We start from the raw sequence: 16,416 nt of genomic DNA, 5'->3' as shown, positions 1-16,416 counted from the left end.
GAAAGCAGCCTCGCTTATCCAGTCACTGCAGATTTTGAGGCTTATCTAGCAAATTGCAGTACGTTAAAAATCAGAACTAACACACTTTGAGCCCAATTAGCAACACAAAAACCGATAGCTGCACATACATCAAAAAAATTAAAAAAAAAAAAAAAAGCCCTAAAAAAAACTGTACATGCCTCACTGGCTTTGGAAGCTACTGCTGAAGAGTTGGAAGGGAGTTCAGAGCAGCATTAAAAAAAGGAAAAAAAGAGTGTGAGACGGAGTTTTGCTCTTCTGTGGCCTCATTTAAGGCTGCCACTTTCCAGCTGGACAGAAGCAGTTCTGCTCTCATCCTTCACACTGTTTGGAAACAGAGCCCCGAGCCAAACCCTGACCTCATTCCCGCAGTCGGAGCATGCAGTAGCCCCACAGAAGCTCCAGCCATTACCCTAAGCTCACACCTGTGTGTCCGTGTGTGAGCTGCCCTGCGTTGTTGCATGTATCTCAGCACGAGGGTGGGTGCCGCTGATGCTGCGATGCTGGTGGCCACGTGGGCTTGCTCACAGTGCAGACCTGTGGGCATGGCCTTCTCTTGTGGCCATGTGGTGTCCATCCCACCACCATCTCCCTGATGGCCATCGCCTCTTCTATCCCTTCTGCAGCCCCATGGTGCTCTCCCACCTCCTGTTGTCCTTATCGTTGACATGGACATCCCTTCTTTCCAACCAAATTTTGGATGTTGGCAACTCAGTGCTCAGCACACATAGATGGCCACACCTGCCTAACGGGGTGCTGTTTGCAGGGCCAAATGTAGCCTTCACCTGTACCAGGAACCAAAGTTTGTCCCAGGCTACAACTTAACAGGGATCCAAGAAGTGTTTGAGCAACTTGAATATCAAGGGTCAGTGGGGAGAAAGATGGAAGGAGGAGGGAGAAACACCACTCATCCTGTATGAAAGTGCTGAGCCTTTTAATGTGGTATTTATTGCAAATAGTAATTAGCCAAGCAGTTAAAAACCTTCCTCAAAAAGTGCCTTTCATGATGGAGAATGAAAGCAGTGGAAGGTTTTCTGTGCAAGATAAAGAAGAGGTCAAAAAAACATAAGACAACCTAACTCAAAGATGTCAGCGGTTGGGTGGTCTTTGTCACAGCAGAGCTGATGCTACACTCTCCTGTGATGGGCACTTTACTGAAAGGAAAGCAAAAATGTAGAGAAATAGAGAGCGAAAACACAGACAGGGGGAGAGAAGAGCTGAGAAGAGACAGGAGATCTGAAAAGGCAGGAAAGTTGTTGCAAAAAGGGGTGAAGGAGACGTACATTGTCTCTGAGAGGTGGCACTCAACTTCAGGTTGTGTCAGGTATTAAGGAAGCAGCAGCCACAGGCAGTAAGTGAGATGTTGAGAAAGGCTGGAGTACAGTGACCACAAGTGGTCTTGCGGATAAGGCACTAGAGTAAGACCAGGAGGCCCAGGCTCAAACTTCTGGCTTCACCAAAGGGCAGATTTCACAATGTTGTGAGGGAGACACTCCATTGTTTTTTCCTGACTGTTCTGACCAGTCTACAGAATTTTCCATTTTTCAAAAAAAATTTATTTCTGTGCTTTCATGGGCACCCTAATGGAAATTTTACTCGGTGTCCTGCTATTTTTCCCTTGTGTAGCCATGGGAAATTCATGAAAAGGTCTTCAGCAATCAGGAAGGAAAACTAGGAAACCCTTTCCTGTTGTCACTTTGCCCCTCATAATACATGTGTCATGTGTCTCTTATAATACATCTGGACAGGGTCAGCCTTGATCTCTACATGCCATTGTAATAACCTTGTGAATTTTAATACCAGCAGTCTAACATGTCTGTGTTTGAAACATTTGTATTAGCAGAGGATCAGTTAGATACTGATGTCATTTACAGTGGTAAAAATTTGGAATAACTCTTCTAAATTTATAGCAAGGATGATGGAAGGCTAGAATTTAGACTGGTTTCTTATATGCAAGAATGGGTCAGCAAGAGACTTTCTTTTGTGAAGGAGTTTCTGAAAGGCATAAAAGAGAAGTCAGTAAACCAGCATATGGCTATAGCTGCTCTCTGAACCTTTTGTGCTACAAGAGAAAAAAAGAAAAACAAAGAAAACCCCTTTAAATGCAGACTCTTACCAAGCTGCTTAGAAGCCTTCTGGATGCTACAACACATTTTAAATGCCATGAAGGAAGCAGATAGGTTTTAGAGACAGTCATTTGAATGCAGTGGAACCTGGACACATGGATCAATTCACTCTACTGCCAGTGGAGCAAGTGCTCAGGGCCATAAAACACATTACAGATCAGGAAGCCATCAAAGTGAGGAATTAAATTAATCATCAGTCTTTCACTGACTTGGATTGACTGCAATCTGAGAGTCCATTTTCTCTCCTATGTTTTAGCCAAAAGACTGCTCCATTCTGCTCACTCTTATGCCACTTGGGCTTCAGCTTCTTTCCCATTCCCTGCTCTTTCAGGGATCTTGGACAGCACAAAGTCCATGGCTCATACTTCATGTTCAAAAAGAAAAGGGCAGCATGATCTCAGTCCATCAAAAGCCCAAGGGAAAACTCTGGTGAACAAAGACATGCTGCTCCATGCAGGGAGAATTCGATACGCTCCTGGAAATAGGGCACAAATGACCAGGGACCACCGGTGAAACCTCGGACTTCCCCCTCTGGAAGCCCATCCTGCTCTGAGGCTCCTGTCCAGCCTCAGAGGCAGCATTTTGGCAGCTGCCCGTTGACCATGGAGTCACTTCTGAAGTCCCATCAGCTCATTTTGTTCAACTATGACCCTACCGAGAGACAGGACCATGTGAAGTATAATGAACTGCTAGGGGACCCAATAGCTGTGGTTGGGGGCTGATTTTGATGTGCTTATTCTGAAAGTCCACCAAGGGGTTCTCCTCAGCAACGTGTAGCAATCTCCCACTGAAGTCATGTTCAGATCAGTCTGAGTTTCTGCCTAATCTTGTGGTGGAAATTCTCAGGTTATTGGCTTTGGTTTGCTGCTAAAAAAAAAAAAAAAAAAAAAAAAAAAAAAAAAGAAAAAAAGAAAAAAAAAAGACAAGAAAAAGCAAACTCTCTTTCACAGAACTCACAACTAAAATACAAAATTAAATGGGGAAAGTGCCAGAATTGGGTGCATCTGCAGCTGGTGAAACCCTGCACCAAGAAGCTAGCAGGGTTTCTGGGAGCGGAGGGAAGGGGGCTCTCCAGCAGGCAACTGTCTCCGTTCCTCGTCGGGAAGGATGAATTTGCTCATTAGCTTCCAGTCAATATTGGACATGCCTGAAGCTTGACCTGCTTTATGAGCCAAGTCCTGGTCTTATGGATTCAATAGTAAAATATACTCAGACCTCGGTGGGACCGGGGTTTGACCTGACATGCTTTATTTAGCATCTTATGCGAGGGAAACATTTTTCTTGAGATTGCAGCTGAAAGTTTCTCGGGTCTCAGTTTAAGGCTATTACACCCTAATATTTCTCCCCTTCTCTTGTTTTGATTTTTTTTTTTTTTTGCCTTTAAGAAATCACATTTTTTTTTTGCACTTAGCCTCTGTAAACCTGTAAACCTGCTTGCCCTGCAGAGCACCTCATCGGTCGGTGACATCCCTGCTGCAAGCCGCCCTCCCCAAGCACACGGCACACGCTCCGGCTTCTCTCCCGAGCTCCGTGTCCCCATCCAGCAGCTCCGCTCCAAGCACCTGGCGGAGAGCTGGGCCTTTGGGAACCCAGCGAGGCAGGGCCTGCAAAGGCACCCTGGCCTCGCTGTAATTCCGAGTCCAGGGAATTTGCTGGAGCCCCTGCCAGGGCGAGCGCCTTGTGCTATCGGATTTGCGCAGTACATGTGTGATAATACCGCTGCAGCCACAAAAGACTCTGCAGCAGGAAGCCCTGCAGCTGGTGCTTATTAGCATTAGTACAAATTACACAAAGCAAATTGTTAGCAGACATGTTTCCATAATATTTAACTCATGGCAGTGAATAAAAGTGATTCTTTTTCTTTTTTTTTTTTTTGAGTAAAATTTTAGATTTCCGAGGGAATCCGTTTCCAATTGTGCATGAAGGGAGTATGGATTAGAAAGCAGCATGTAGCTATTGCAAGGAATCAAAGGCGTTGTGTTACTTGCCTGCTTTCTCTGGCAAAGGTGTGCAAATTTAAGACTGTATTTCTTAGGAAGAGAAGCAAAATTCCTGCAGTTCCATGTGACCCGGTTACCAGTGACAAGGGGAGTGATGGTGTGTGGGCCCTGCTCTGGAGCTCTCTTATTCAGGTTTTGTGCACCCATTTCCCTGTTTTTTGTTTTGTTTTGTTTTGTTTTGTTTTGTTTTGTTTTGTTTTGTTTTGTTTTCCCCACACATGGATTTTGAACTATTTTCCTAGCAGTTCCAAGCTTGTTGATGTGGAAGTAGCATCAGTCAACAGACCCCTGCTGCCTTGGGCCCATATTTCTCTCTCTGGAAGGGACTGTCTCTGGCTCCAAGGGACACTTGGGACTACCGAGCTCAGGGCAGACTTTCCTGCTGTCTGTAAACCCACTGCTGCTCCTATGCTGCCATTTTCATCTTCCCTTCCATGAGCAGCACTAATTGAACCAAATGACTGTTTATATTCCAGCTGCTAATCCAACAGAGGGCCCTTCTCTTCTCACACCAAGAATTCATCGACCATTTTCTTACTGTTTTGCTGATTCTGACTGTTTTTGTTAAAAACGTTCAGCTTCACTTATCCCAATCATTCTTTCAGGAAAAGGAAAAAGGAAAAAAAAGACGAGCAATTCCTGAAGGCTGCTGCCAACATGCAGAAACCCAGGGATGGGCTGAGTGATGCTTTAGGTGTCAGCCTCGGGGCGCCTGCTGGCAGTAGTCATGCTGGACAGCTCTCTCCCTGCATCCTTACACTTTGCCTACTTCCTTCTTTTTTTTTTTAAGCACATTCTCATGAAGCGTTAAAACTACCTGCAGCACCAGACCTGCCTTTCCATCCAGCTGTGAGCCCTTAAAAGAGAAAAGATGGATGTATGTATTGTTCTTAAGGGAATACATGCACACCCACCCGTTTAGAAGAGCTCAAAAAGGCAGTGGGGCTGGCGCCGGCCCGAGGGGAGGACTATGGGCAGCATGGCAAGAGAAGTAACTACAGAATCACAGAATCACAGAATATTCAAGGTTGGAAGGGACCTCTAGAGATCATCTAGTCCAACCCCCCTGCTCCAGCAGGGACACTCAGAGCACAGGGCACAGGGCGGCATCCAGGCGGATTTGGAAGATCTCCAGAGAAGGAGACTCCACAGCCTCCCAGGACAGCCCGTGCCAGGGCTCTGGCACCCTCACAGGGAAGAAGTTCCTCCTCACATGGAGATGGAACTGCCTGTGTTGCAGCTTACACCCACTGGCCCTTGTCCTGTCACTGGCCACCACTGAGAAGAGCTTGGCTCCTTCCTCGCTACATTCACCCTTCATGTATTTATATATATTGATCAGATCCCCTCTCAGCCTTCTCTTCTCCAGAGAAAACAGGCCCAGCTCACTCAGTCTCTCCTTGTATGGGACATGTTCCAGTCCCTTAATCATCTTAGTTGCTCTTCTCTGGACCCTCTCGAGAAGCTCCACGTCCCTCTTATACTGGGGAGCCTAGAATGCACACAATATTCCAGGTGCAGCCTCACCAGAGCTGAGGAGAGGGGCAGAATCCCCTCCCTTGACCTGCTGGCAACACTCCTCCTGATGCAGCCAGGATCCCATTGGCCTTCTTGGCCACGAGGGCACACTGCTGACTCATGGTTAACTTGGTGTCCACCAGGACTCCCAGGTCCTTCTCCGTGGAGAGGCACAAGCAGTGGGGAAACCAGCAGCTAACAGAGAAGCCAGGGGCAGGCCTGTTGGGCCTCGCTAGGGCTTGCTCTGGGGAAGCGGCCTGACGCGCTGCACAGCTGAGCCACTGAACAGCCCTCGCTGACAGGGCTTGCGAGAGAAAAACTAGCTGTAATTACAATATTACTGCAAGATTCTTTGCCTCCTAATTGCTTTTCAGTTGGAAAACATACGATGAAGGATTTTTCTTATAAGCTTTGCTTTCATGTGAAAAGAACCTGCTAAAAGCCTCCCCTGTAAAAGGAAAGATCGTGAAGTGTCTTGGCTTGAACAGTTCTGTCACACCTAAAAGTTCAATATAAAATGAAATAGCAACACTGACTGTATGTGTTAGACCCCTGCCTGAAAATTATTTCAGCACATTAAATGTAAGAACATTACTGCCTCTTAACAGGATGTAAATACTGTGTAGGTATCAGGCTTCTCAGTTGTGATGTCTGGAGAAGGGGAGATGGGGGAAAGAGAAGGCGAGGGAGAGAGCTGAAGGGGAACGTTTCATTTTCAGGAAATTCTGTAGTTCTGAGTTTTTCCTACTTTCATCAAAACAAAAAATGTGTAGTTACAAGATCTCAAGGGAAATACTATAAAATAAAATAAAAAAGTTTTTTGAGATAAAACCTTCCGTACACTAAATGTCAAAATGACATCTGACATTACCAAAAGGTAATTTCAGTTAGACAGGGATTTATGTTCAAAAGCACCATGCTTTTAGGAAAAGTTTTGATTTTGACAAAGCTGTGTTTTCCAGCAATGAAGCCATCTGACAGCCAGCTCTGACTACTGATATGCTAGAGTGTGCTGAGTTTTAAGTGTAGGAGCTAAAATCACCTTTCTGAGAGAATAACTATCTATATTCAAAAGTATGTGGAAAAAAACAAAACAGGTTATTTGAATACTTTCTGAACGTGACATTACTGATACAGCAAGATTTTTACAAATTTGGGGCTCCTTGTGAGGAAAGATTCATTTTAAAAAAAAGTCAGAGTGAAAAATGAACTGTACATTTTTCGTGTTGATGTTCCCATCACACGGGTACACACTGATTCAGATAAGTTTTAAGTTCTAAGGAGCAGCATGTTGCAGTTCAGTATATTATGTTACTTGATATTACAGGGCTTCTCATTTGGCACACGCGTTCAGCTATTCATTTTAGAGGTGTTTCAGTGTGATGACAGGATGTGCTGAACATTGGCCACTGATGTGAAGATCCAGTTCTGCAAGCAGATGTAGACAACTTCATCAATTTGGAAGAGCAGCCCCCAAAAGTTTAGCGAAAACCTTTGGGATGTGCTTACTCATATTCTTGAGTGTTTTCATGATTGATTTTTGATTTTTTTTTTTTTGTACGAGATTTGTTCTAGCAACATACATCAAACTGAATGTTATTCCATGAGGTATTTTTGGTAATAAAAATAAATCTCACCTCTGCAGCGGAGTCAGAAAGTGTGATGCCTTGCATCTTATCAGCACCCCACTTCCCAGTTCAGTCAAGGCTGACTCTAAAGTAATCTGTATAACATTAACACTTGCTACCACTCCTTACCCCCCACTAAGGGTTTTAACTATATGAATGGATGTGTCCCTTCTTAATGCTTGTTTCTGAAAGACGAAATTGAGGCTATACCTGCTCTACAAGTTGCCTCCTAGCCTAAGATCTGCCCTTCTCCTGGCCTGGCTACAGGGAATGTCAATAACCACATTTTGGCTTTGAGGAAGGACATTTGACATATTCAAAGGACATAACATCCTTCGAAGGACATTATTTTTTAATTCCCTTGAGATTTAAAGCCTGGTGCTTCCCCTTCCACTGCAGCTCAGCCAGGGAAGCATCCTGGAGCACCCATGCGTCCTGGACCCAACCATCATTGCAAAAGTACCACACAAGGAGCTGGCTTGGGATTGCCAGCGCCTTGTGTGGGATGCTGCTGCCACGGGCCCTTGCTTTTTAAAAACAGGAAGATAAAAAAACAAAAGCAGAGAGTCCTTTTCTTGTTGTTTTCCTTACAGACTACCTCAAGCTAAAAGGTAGGGTGAAAGGGCTCCAGGAAGGACGCAGGCCGCGGCGGGAGCCGTCCACCCCTCTTCACCTTACTGGGAAACAACCTGTCAGAAACACTTTCTGCCTTGGAGCTTCTCTTGAATCGGTTATTTGTAAATGTGATGGGCTCATCCCTCTGGGAGCCGGCGGTTCCCTATTGGAATTAGAGATAGGAGACTCCTGAAGGCCAAAGCTCTTCTGCCAGGAAAGCCTCCGCATCCGCAGAGCTCAGCCCAAAGTCTATTAGGGCTGCTCCCTCTAGTGGGAAAAAAGAGTGCTTTGGCCTGCAGAAAACCTGCTCTTTCCTCTGTTTTTGTTCTTTTGTTGAATTTTTCTTTTTGCTTTGTTTATTGTTGTTGGTTTTTTTTCCATTTAGACTAAAGAATTCAAGTTTTCCAGATAGTGCAAGACACGGAGAAGTTCCCATGAGACAAGAGCTGACCAAAGCCCGGGCGTTTCCCGGGCCTCGCGCATTGGTGTCAGCGCTGCTCTCTCGTCACAACCCTACCAACACAGGGCAGCAGCTGCTCCTCCTTCTTGGAGCATGGATGGATGGATGGATGGATGGATGGATGGATGGATGGATGGATGGATGGATGGTGAAGGAAGGACTCTGTGACCGATGGTCTTCCTGCAGCCCTCCCTCCCTTTGTGCCAGAGCTGCGTGTGTTTCTGGCCTCCCACTTCGGATTACAAAAATAGGGCTTGCTATAACCATAATAATATTAATGATACAAAGTAATTATTGTAATTACATACTTTTGGGCAAATTGGAAACACAAAGCAGCCCGAATGCCCTCACTGGATTAAAAAAAGGTGAAGATGCACAAATATTAAAAAAGATAAAAGTCTGTTAAAAAAGAGAGGAAAACAATCCGTATATGAATGCATGTCTGTAAGGCAACATGTTACCTTTAATTTGTTGTCCAGACTTAGGACAGGCTTGAGAACTTGTTAGAACTTGACTTGCTTGAGCTTATCAATGTGGTAGCAAAGTTTCAACGCTGGACCCAGTTTCAAGCCCAGGTATTTCATGATCATGTCGCTTTTCAGTAGCAGCAAAGCATTGCCATCAATTTCCTGGTTTCAAAAGAAAGAAAGAGACCTTGAATTAAAAATGTATGGAAAAATAAAAATACAAAGGAGATTATATATATATATATATATATATATGTATATAGGGAGAGAGAGAGAGATGCATAAAAATACATATAAAATATATAGGTTTTTTTCCTGGTAATCATCAGGTTTGATTATTTTCTATTCTTCTGCAATAAAAACACATATGTTTAAAAAAATCAGAATTGCTCTAAGCCCAATTCTAATTTTGAGAGGAGCAAATTGACCTTGGGAGAAAGAAGGAGAAAGAACTGAAGAGCAAGAGAGAAAAATGTGGCCTTATGAACCGCTAATAATGGACCACAAAATCCCCATTCCAGCTTCGTCACTGTCTGCATGTTTCATATATCCCCAATTCACCTCTGTCAAGTAAGACATATCTTTATTTCTTGTTCTTAAATTGAAGATAACAGCTACTTACATATTTCACTGGATTTATTAGCAAAATTTAGCCAAATTTAATTTAAGCGCCGTCTAAGTGAAGGCAATTGCCACCAAATTCATTTTTTTATCTCAGACCTATTAGCTTTAAAACCTTTCTGAAATTACAAGGGTGCTGTTCTGAGCGCAGAAGAGCATTTGTTTGCAAGGAAATGGATTATCTCTTGCTGCACCTCCTCTCACATGATAAGAGAGCACACAAGGTTTCAGAGACACAGCCCTGCCTTGGATCCCAGGCTTGTCTGGGTTTTATTGACTGTATTAGTGGATCTGCTAAAAAATACTACCTGTCCCTGCAGTCTGCACCTCATTTAGATCCTTGCTTCATCACAGCTAGTGCTGTATGTGCATATGTATACATCTACCTGTGCAATAATGTATTATATATTGTGTTCTGTGTTTCTGACGGGCAAGCCTTTCCCCTGTGATCCGTTGCCTACTAATTAAGCAATACTATGGATCCTAATTTGCCCTGATCATCATTATTCCATTCAGTAAGTGATTTAGCTGATGAGCAGTTAAGGTCACTTTCTGATTAACTCAATCAATTGATGCTCTTCATTCTGCAGCCCTCACCCCATCCATAATAGAACCTCTCTTTGCCCCTTTCTCTCCTTCTCATCTTTTAAAGAAGCAGGGGAAAAGAAATAGTAAGTTTTACATACAATTAATGTTTGTATGAGGATGAAAAACAAATATGCAGCTTCTGCCTGTCGGAATGAGGATTACGGTGTTTGTGCCTGCTTCCTGCAGCACTTTTCTGTGAATACTAGCACCCCTTAAACAAACCCTGTGCAATGGGAGCAAGAGTTGCAACCATCTGTGGATGTCTCCCAGGATCAGTCTTTCAATGACTAAGACAAACATCTAAATCCTTATGGGTATTTAAGCACCTACTTTTGAGTGAAATAAAAGACTTTATACAGTGAACAGGAATAACGTCTGCTCTTTTCTGCTCTGCAGCCTCATGACGAGATACTAAGCTCCTGATGAGGCCACCCTTAGGAGAGGAGCAAGTGGTCACCACAGTGGAATATGCTAAAAGGATATGAAGATGACCTAGGAGAAAATGCGTGCTCACATCCAGCAAAAGCAGAAGCAGATTGTCCTTTGAATGAATGGGCTTAATTACATCAAACTCAAAGGTTTTTGTCTCTTTCGTACATGCATTTGCCAATCACTAGCGCCATAATTAAACTGTCAGATCACAACATTGCTTCAATCCTTCTAGCTTCCATTTTCCACCTGCTAGTTCTCCTTGCAGTCCTTTCTCCTCCTGTTTCCCTTCCCCAATCTTCCAACCATCACGTGCTGATAAAAGCTCTTGCCCTAGTATTGCAAGAAGTCTCTGTCAGGCCAGTGGTTCCTCTGTGAGGGGTCAAAAGACCTATCAGGTGTGAGTCAGGCTTTCCCTGGCATACAGTCCTGCTGAGGGAATAAGGAAACAGCAGAGGAGAGGGAGTTTTGTGGTCTTGGAGGACCCTCAAGAGCTATTTGTGTGCATCTTGGCAAGAGGAAAAGCTTCTGCTCCTGTTGAGAAGAGCAGAGTGAGGACCACAGTGATCTCACATGCATATTGCAGCTGCAGATGACAGCTTCCTACTGCATGTTGGAGACCCCACTCCAGAGACCACAGCCAACACCCAAATTCTAGTAGTTTTTGTTTAATATGATAATGTGCAAAAGCACTGTCCTCATCTAGTATTCCTCCCCACACCCTTTTCTTCCTTGTGGTCCCACTGCCCTCTCCCTCCCAGTGTCATAGCTCAGATTAGTTGATGGCCAAAGCGACAACTTCAGGTGATAGCTGGGCCTTGTCAATGACAGTAAGTGCTTCTAAGTAAATTATGCACCTGCTTCGTGGAAAGACTGAACGTATAGGAAGATATGGCTAAGGTTAATGGACTAATCACTTGTCTCTCACCCTTGGGGTCTCCATGCTAATCCAGACGAGATTTGAAGGCTGAAAAATTGCAGGGACATATATAACTCAAAGGCATAATTGAATTGAGTTGTGTGGTAATTTCACCCAAGTTCTCAGACCTACTGCATATTTTACAAGGAAACCAGTGATAAGTAGAACCTGTAGGTACTGGATGTTTCACCGGGCATGACAGGAACAGTCTTTAGTGGCAATTTAGCTTGCTCTCTTTGGTCACAGAGCAGCTGCAGTGCTGTGGCACGCTGCAGTGCAGCTGGCCCAGGAAGGTCATAGTCTGTCCCAGCACGGTTGCCGTGTGAAAAACAGCCTTTGCTAGAAGTGCAGGCTCTACAAACATGGTGATTTTGCACTGAATGTATCTTGCAACATCAACTTTGAACTTTTTCTTGTGATGCACTTGTAAGCCTTAAGACAGTGGTGATTCCCTCGCATGCAGATTGTCTCTTGATGCGCAGCCTCTCTTGAAAGTGTCATGTCAAAGCAAGTTTCTTTAAATCTGAAGCTGTTCAGCTACCCTGGTGTCCTCATGGCCAACTTATGCCACATTTTGCCCTGGTGGCCAAGAAGGCCAACGAGATCCTGGGGTGCATTAAGAAAAGCATTTCCAGCAGGTCAAGGGAAGTGATCATCCCCCTCTACTCAGCCCTGGTGAGGCCACATCTGGAGTACTGCGTCCAGTTCTGGGCTCCCCAGGACAAGAGGGATGTGGAGCTGCTGGAGAGAGTCCAGCGCAGGGCTACCGGGATGATCAGGGGCCTGGAACATCTGCCCTRTGAGCAAAGGCTGAGGGAGCTGGGCCTGTTCAGCCTGGAGAAGAGGAGGCTGAGGGGGGACCTGATCAGCGTGTATAAATACCTCAAGGGAGGCAGTGAGGAGGAGGGGGGCGGCCTCTTTTCAGTGGTGGACAGTGATAGGACTAGAGGAAATGGCTTCAAACTGAAGCATCGGAAGTTCCACAGGAACTTAAGGAAGCATTTCTTCACTGTGAGGGTGACAAAGCACTGGAACAGGTTGCCCAGAGAGGTTGTGGAGTCTCCTTCTTCGGAGATCTTTAAAACCCGCTTGGATGCAGCCCTGTGCCACGTGCTCTAGGTGACCCTGTGTGAGCAGGGGGGTTGGACTTGATGACCTCTGAGGTCCCTTCCAACCTTCGGCATTCTATGATTCTATGATTCTATGATTTTCATAAGCACTTTACAAGGCAGATCTGACTGATCTGCAGTAGGTGAGGAAATTATGTTAGCACCTGACCATCTCTTGGTCCTGGTGTACTTATGTCTTCCCTCCCCATCCTACTGAACTGCCTGAGGAATGGCAAATGGTTTTGAAGCCTTTGTAGGGTAAGGAGACATCAAGACTTTCATCAATGAATACATCTTGATGTTCATCTGTCCCTGCTTTTCAACTGCACCTGCTCCCTATGTCTGAAAACTCTACATGGTTGTGTAGCTGAGTGTCCCCAGTTGTCTCACTAGGCTCTTTACTTGCAGCTCCACCTACTCATCCACCCCTCCTGGCCCCGAGGGCAAGGAGTAGAACCTGCTATCAAACCATTTCACTTGCTTACAATCTGAAATGCTGATCGGGGTCAGAGTTGGGGAGCTGTTTCCATCTAGAGCAAAGTCCAGACACTTACAGCTGAAGGTATGACCTCTGACTGAGCACAGATGTATCCCTTTTAGAGTAAAATCCATTTTCAGTCAGACTGAATTGATCAAGGAGACCTGAAGGGATGCATGAAGATACTATTAGATGCAGAAGCAACAAAACAAGCAGCTCTTGGTCAGATATATGTTTACAGCTTTTCCCTTTACTAATTGAAATGCTAGAGGATAATATTATTTCCACCACTGGAGACTGCCTAGCGAAAGCAACCATCAGTGAGTAAGCAGGTCTGTTAAACTCAGTTATAGCGTTATATAATACTGTGAAAAAGATGAAAAGCATAGCTGTTTTGGACTTCTCCTGCTAAATACCCAGAGACACATAGAAAACACTCTTCAGAGGAGAATCATAAGTACCCTGGGAAATAATTGTCCCTGAGGCAAGGCTTTTTGTGTCAATATGACACTGAAAAACGAGCACCAGATCCTTTGTGCTTTCTCTTAGGCCTGGCACAATTTATGCTGTCATAGTCAGGAACAGATAGCAAGTATTTTCTAGAGACGTGATCAGGGTCTTCCTGTTAAAGGATAAGAGAATCTTTCTCCAGACCAAACCCCTCAGCGGTGCTGAATTCCTTGCACAACCTTGTCCTGAACCTGGCTGAGCACAAACACTGCCAACGGCAGCCAAAAGCAGCTGAGGCCGTGGGTGTGATGTGTGGGGCACATCTCTTTGTAGTGCCTGTGCACTTGGCCTAGATTACCCAGCTATGCAAAGGGCAGCCTTCCACATACGTGTTTCCGGAAGAGCTCCACGTGAGGACCTAAAGCGTGAGGGTCCGCATCCTTCACGAACCAAACCACGTCATCCACAGTCCAGGTCAAAGGATTCTTGCTTGATGGTCGAGCCATGTCTTGTCTCTCTGGTGAAGGACTTGAGGCTAAGGGTGTAAGAAAGTCCACGTCAGCACATTACAACAGCATGCAGTGGTTTGCTTGCTTTGTGGGCATGCAGTGCTGTGGCAGCCTTGCACTGCTGTGGGCTTTGGATCTGCTTGCGTGGGTATTGGTGGGAGATGGTGAAGTGGGGAGAGGAGGGGACTTGGCACTTTTCTATCTGAGCATTTACCAGGAGACACAATCCCAACTGGTGAATTGTGTTAAAAAACATGAAACCCCCAGGTTTCTGCTGGAGAAGAAAAAATGTGCCAGCTGCCAGGCTGTTGTACTTAGCTGTCCCTGTCACCTGAGCTGCAAGCCACAGGGATGCTGGCTCAAGAAGACACCACCCTCCCACCTGGAAAGAAAGCACTTGGGCTCTAAACAGTGGAGCATTGCTGAATGAAAAAGCTAGAGGGTTAAATTAGAATTTAGGAAGGAGTTTTTGTCTTAGCATTCATATTTCCAGCCTTATCTTGGAGCTTAGAGGAGCATTTCTAGTCAGTATCTGCTTAATCTGAGGCTCTCACCAAGATGAAGGTCCCCAATGAATGCCTATTTGGAGAGCTACTAAAACATGCTAAGATGAACACTGCACGTGTGACTTTTTAATGGTATGAGCTCAGGATGATTTAAGGTCACTTCAGCTTGCTGTAGCTTTAAATCAAGGGAATAAAGGCACATCGGAATGAAAGTGCATTTATGTTTTTATTCTTAGTCTCTGCAGAATTATAAATCTCAGCCTCCATGTGTGTGCAGTTCCTCCCCTCTCCGACCCCCATCAAGCTACTTCACTATTACAAGAACTGTATTATGCTAGGTTTCAGGAAGGCAGCTCACATTTGTTTATATCTGCACAAAGCCAACTTTGCATTAGCAGGAGGCAGCACACATGTATAAAATGTCATTTGCCTGGACTTACTATTTTTTTGTGGTTGTTAAGGCATGATTTTTAATGAGAGATGCAAATGGTAAGAAGAAGACACTGCAGAAGATGGCCCTTTCTTCATGGAAAAGAAGAGTGCAAGTGGAGGGAGATCAGAGACACCTGACCAGTTACAGAACTGGAGTCTGGAGAATCCTCAAGAGGGAAAAGGGAGGGAAATCAGAATGGCTCAGAGCTGAGCTCTCTGCAGAAATACTGAGCTTATAAAGATAGATTAGAATATATTAGAATACCATGTAGGACTCCAAACATCATAATATATGTGGGCAAACGTACTGGGCCAGGTTTGTGACTGATGTAAATTGTCATTTCGATGATTTCAATGGAGCTGTGCTGATTTATATTATCTGAGGATCTGCCCATATAGGCACAATAACTGTTTTATGTGCATATTGGTCCTTTTTTTCTTACCAGCATCCCCCTCAGCTTACAGTATAATGTAATGAGGCAAATTTTGCTATTATGAAGGATGAACTCCAGTAAGCAGCCGCGCTACGAATGTGCAAATCTGGTCGATGGGTTTCATAATGGGATCTGATGTAAATATCATGATAATTACACTCTCATTTGCTAAGTCGCTGTTCTGGATATAAAGGACATGGAATAGCCGCAGGTCCTTTTAATTAGACAGCTAGGATCGGTGTTCACGCGGAGCCACGCGACCCCGGGCACCGCTCGCGGAATAAAGGCAATACCCAACGGCAAAGGGGCCATCTGGAGCCCTTGGCATGAAGTGATGGAGACAAAGAGTGCAAAATGCACGGGGTGATCTCAGCCAACCCCTGGATCACCAGTAATGATGAGAGAGCAACGTCCAAGGAGAACCAAGACTTCTCTTGGAGATGGAGGCGCCAGTGCCGCGGAAGAGGGTCTTGTGGGTTGGCTTGGTCTCGGCAGTGTTTCTCTCCCAGCAGATCTGCTGGTGCTCCAGGTGCTCCAGGTGCCAGCTGAGGTGTGGAGATGTTGCCCTGGGGAAGCTCCAACCAAAGGGCAAGGAGAAAATCCAGCTTTTGCCAGGAAACAGAGGGGAGCGGGACGGGCTTAGCCGTGCCCACGGGACTGCAGTTTCCACACATGGTATAGCCCATGCTGTGCCCCTACGGAGGGTCGTTTTCCCCTGGGGATCATTTTCCTCTTTAAGAGAGAGAAGCTCTCAGCCCCGTGACCCTTGCCAAAAACACCACGAAAGGGGAACAGAGAGCTCCCCGAGAGCCTTTACAGGTACAGAAATATCTAAAGGAAAAGAGGCAGGGACAAGAGAAGGTTGAAATGACAAGGGAATTCTATTCCCTCTGCATTCCCTTCACACTCTTGCACAGTCTAATGATCAATAGCATAAATCTCCTTTTTTTTTTTTTTAAGACAAAAATATAAATGACCTTTCTAAAGAAAGCACATGCCAGAACTTTTCTAGGGCCCAAGAAGATAAGATAACCTTTTCAGATCTCTACCTGAGATATCATGTAGTGATTTAAAAACAAGAATTATGTGTAGATATTAACTCTTCAAAG

The 16,416-nt window shown here is 44.9% G+C and overlaps 1 protein-coding gene across 1 annotated transcript in view; it reads right to left on the bottom strand.

Annotated features, from left to right (window-relative positions):
• Window positions 1-8,857: 8,857 nt before the first annotated feature.
• The window catches only part of SCML4 (Scm polycomb group protein like 4), a 39,927-nt gene continuing 32,368 nt past the window's right edge, over window positions 8,858-16,416 (bottom strand). The window contains exons 6-7 of the mRNA XM_026036639.1: window positions 13,816-13,961; window positions 8,858-8,994 (exon numbers count right to left, since the gene is read on the bottom strand). Of these exons, the coding sequence (XP_025892424.1) occupies window positions 8,869-8,994; window positions 13,816-13,961 (272 nt within the window). The 3' untranslated portion in view covers window positions 8,858-8,868. The remainder of the gene's footprint in view (window positions 8,995-13,815; window positions 13,962-16,416) is intronic.

This window comes from Nothoprocta perdicaria, unplaced genomic scaffold, assembly GCF_003342845.1.
Source record: "Nothoprocta perdicaria isolate Ctin4 unplaced genomic scaffold, notPer1 scaffold_182, whole genome shotgun sequence".
Lineage (NCBI taxonomy): Eukaryota > Metazoa > Chordata > Aves > Tinamiformes > Tinamidae > Nothoprocta > Nothoprocta perdicaria.
The sequence above is the reverse complement of the archived record's forward strand: the minus strand, read 5'-3'. Positions and strand labels throughout refer to the sequence as shown.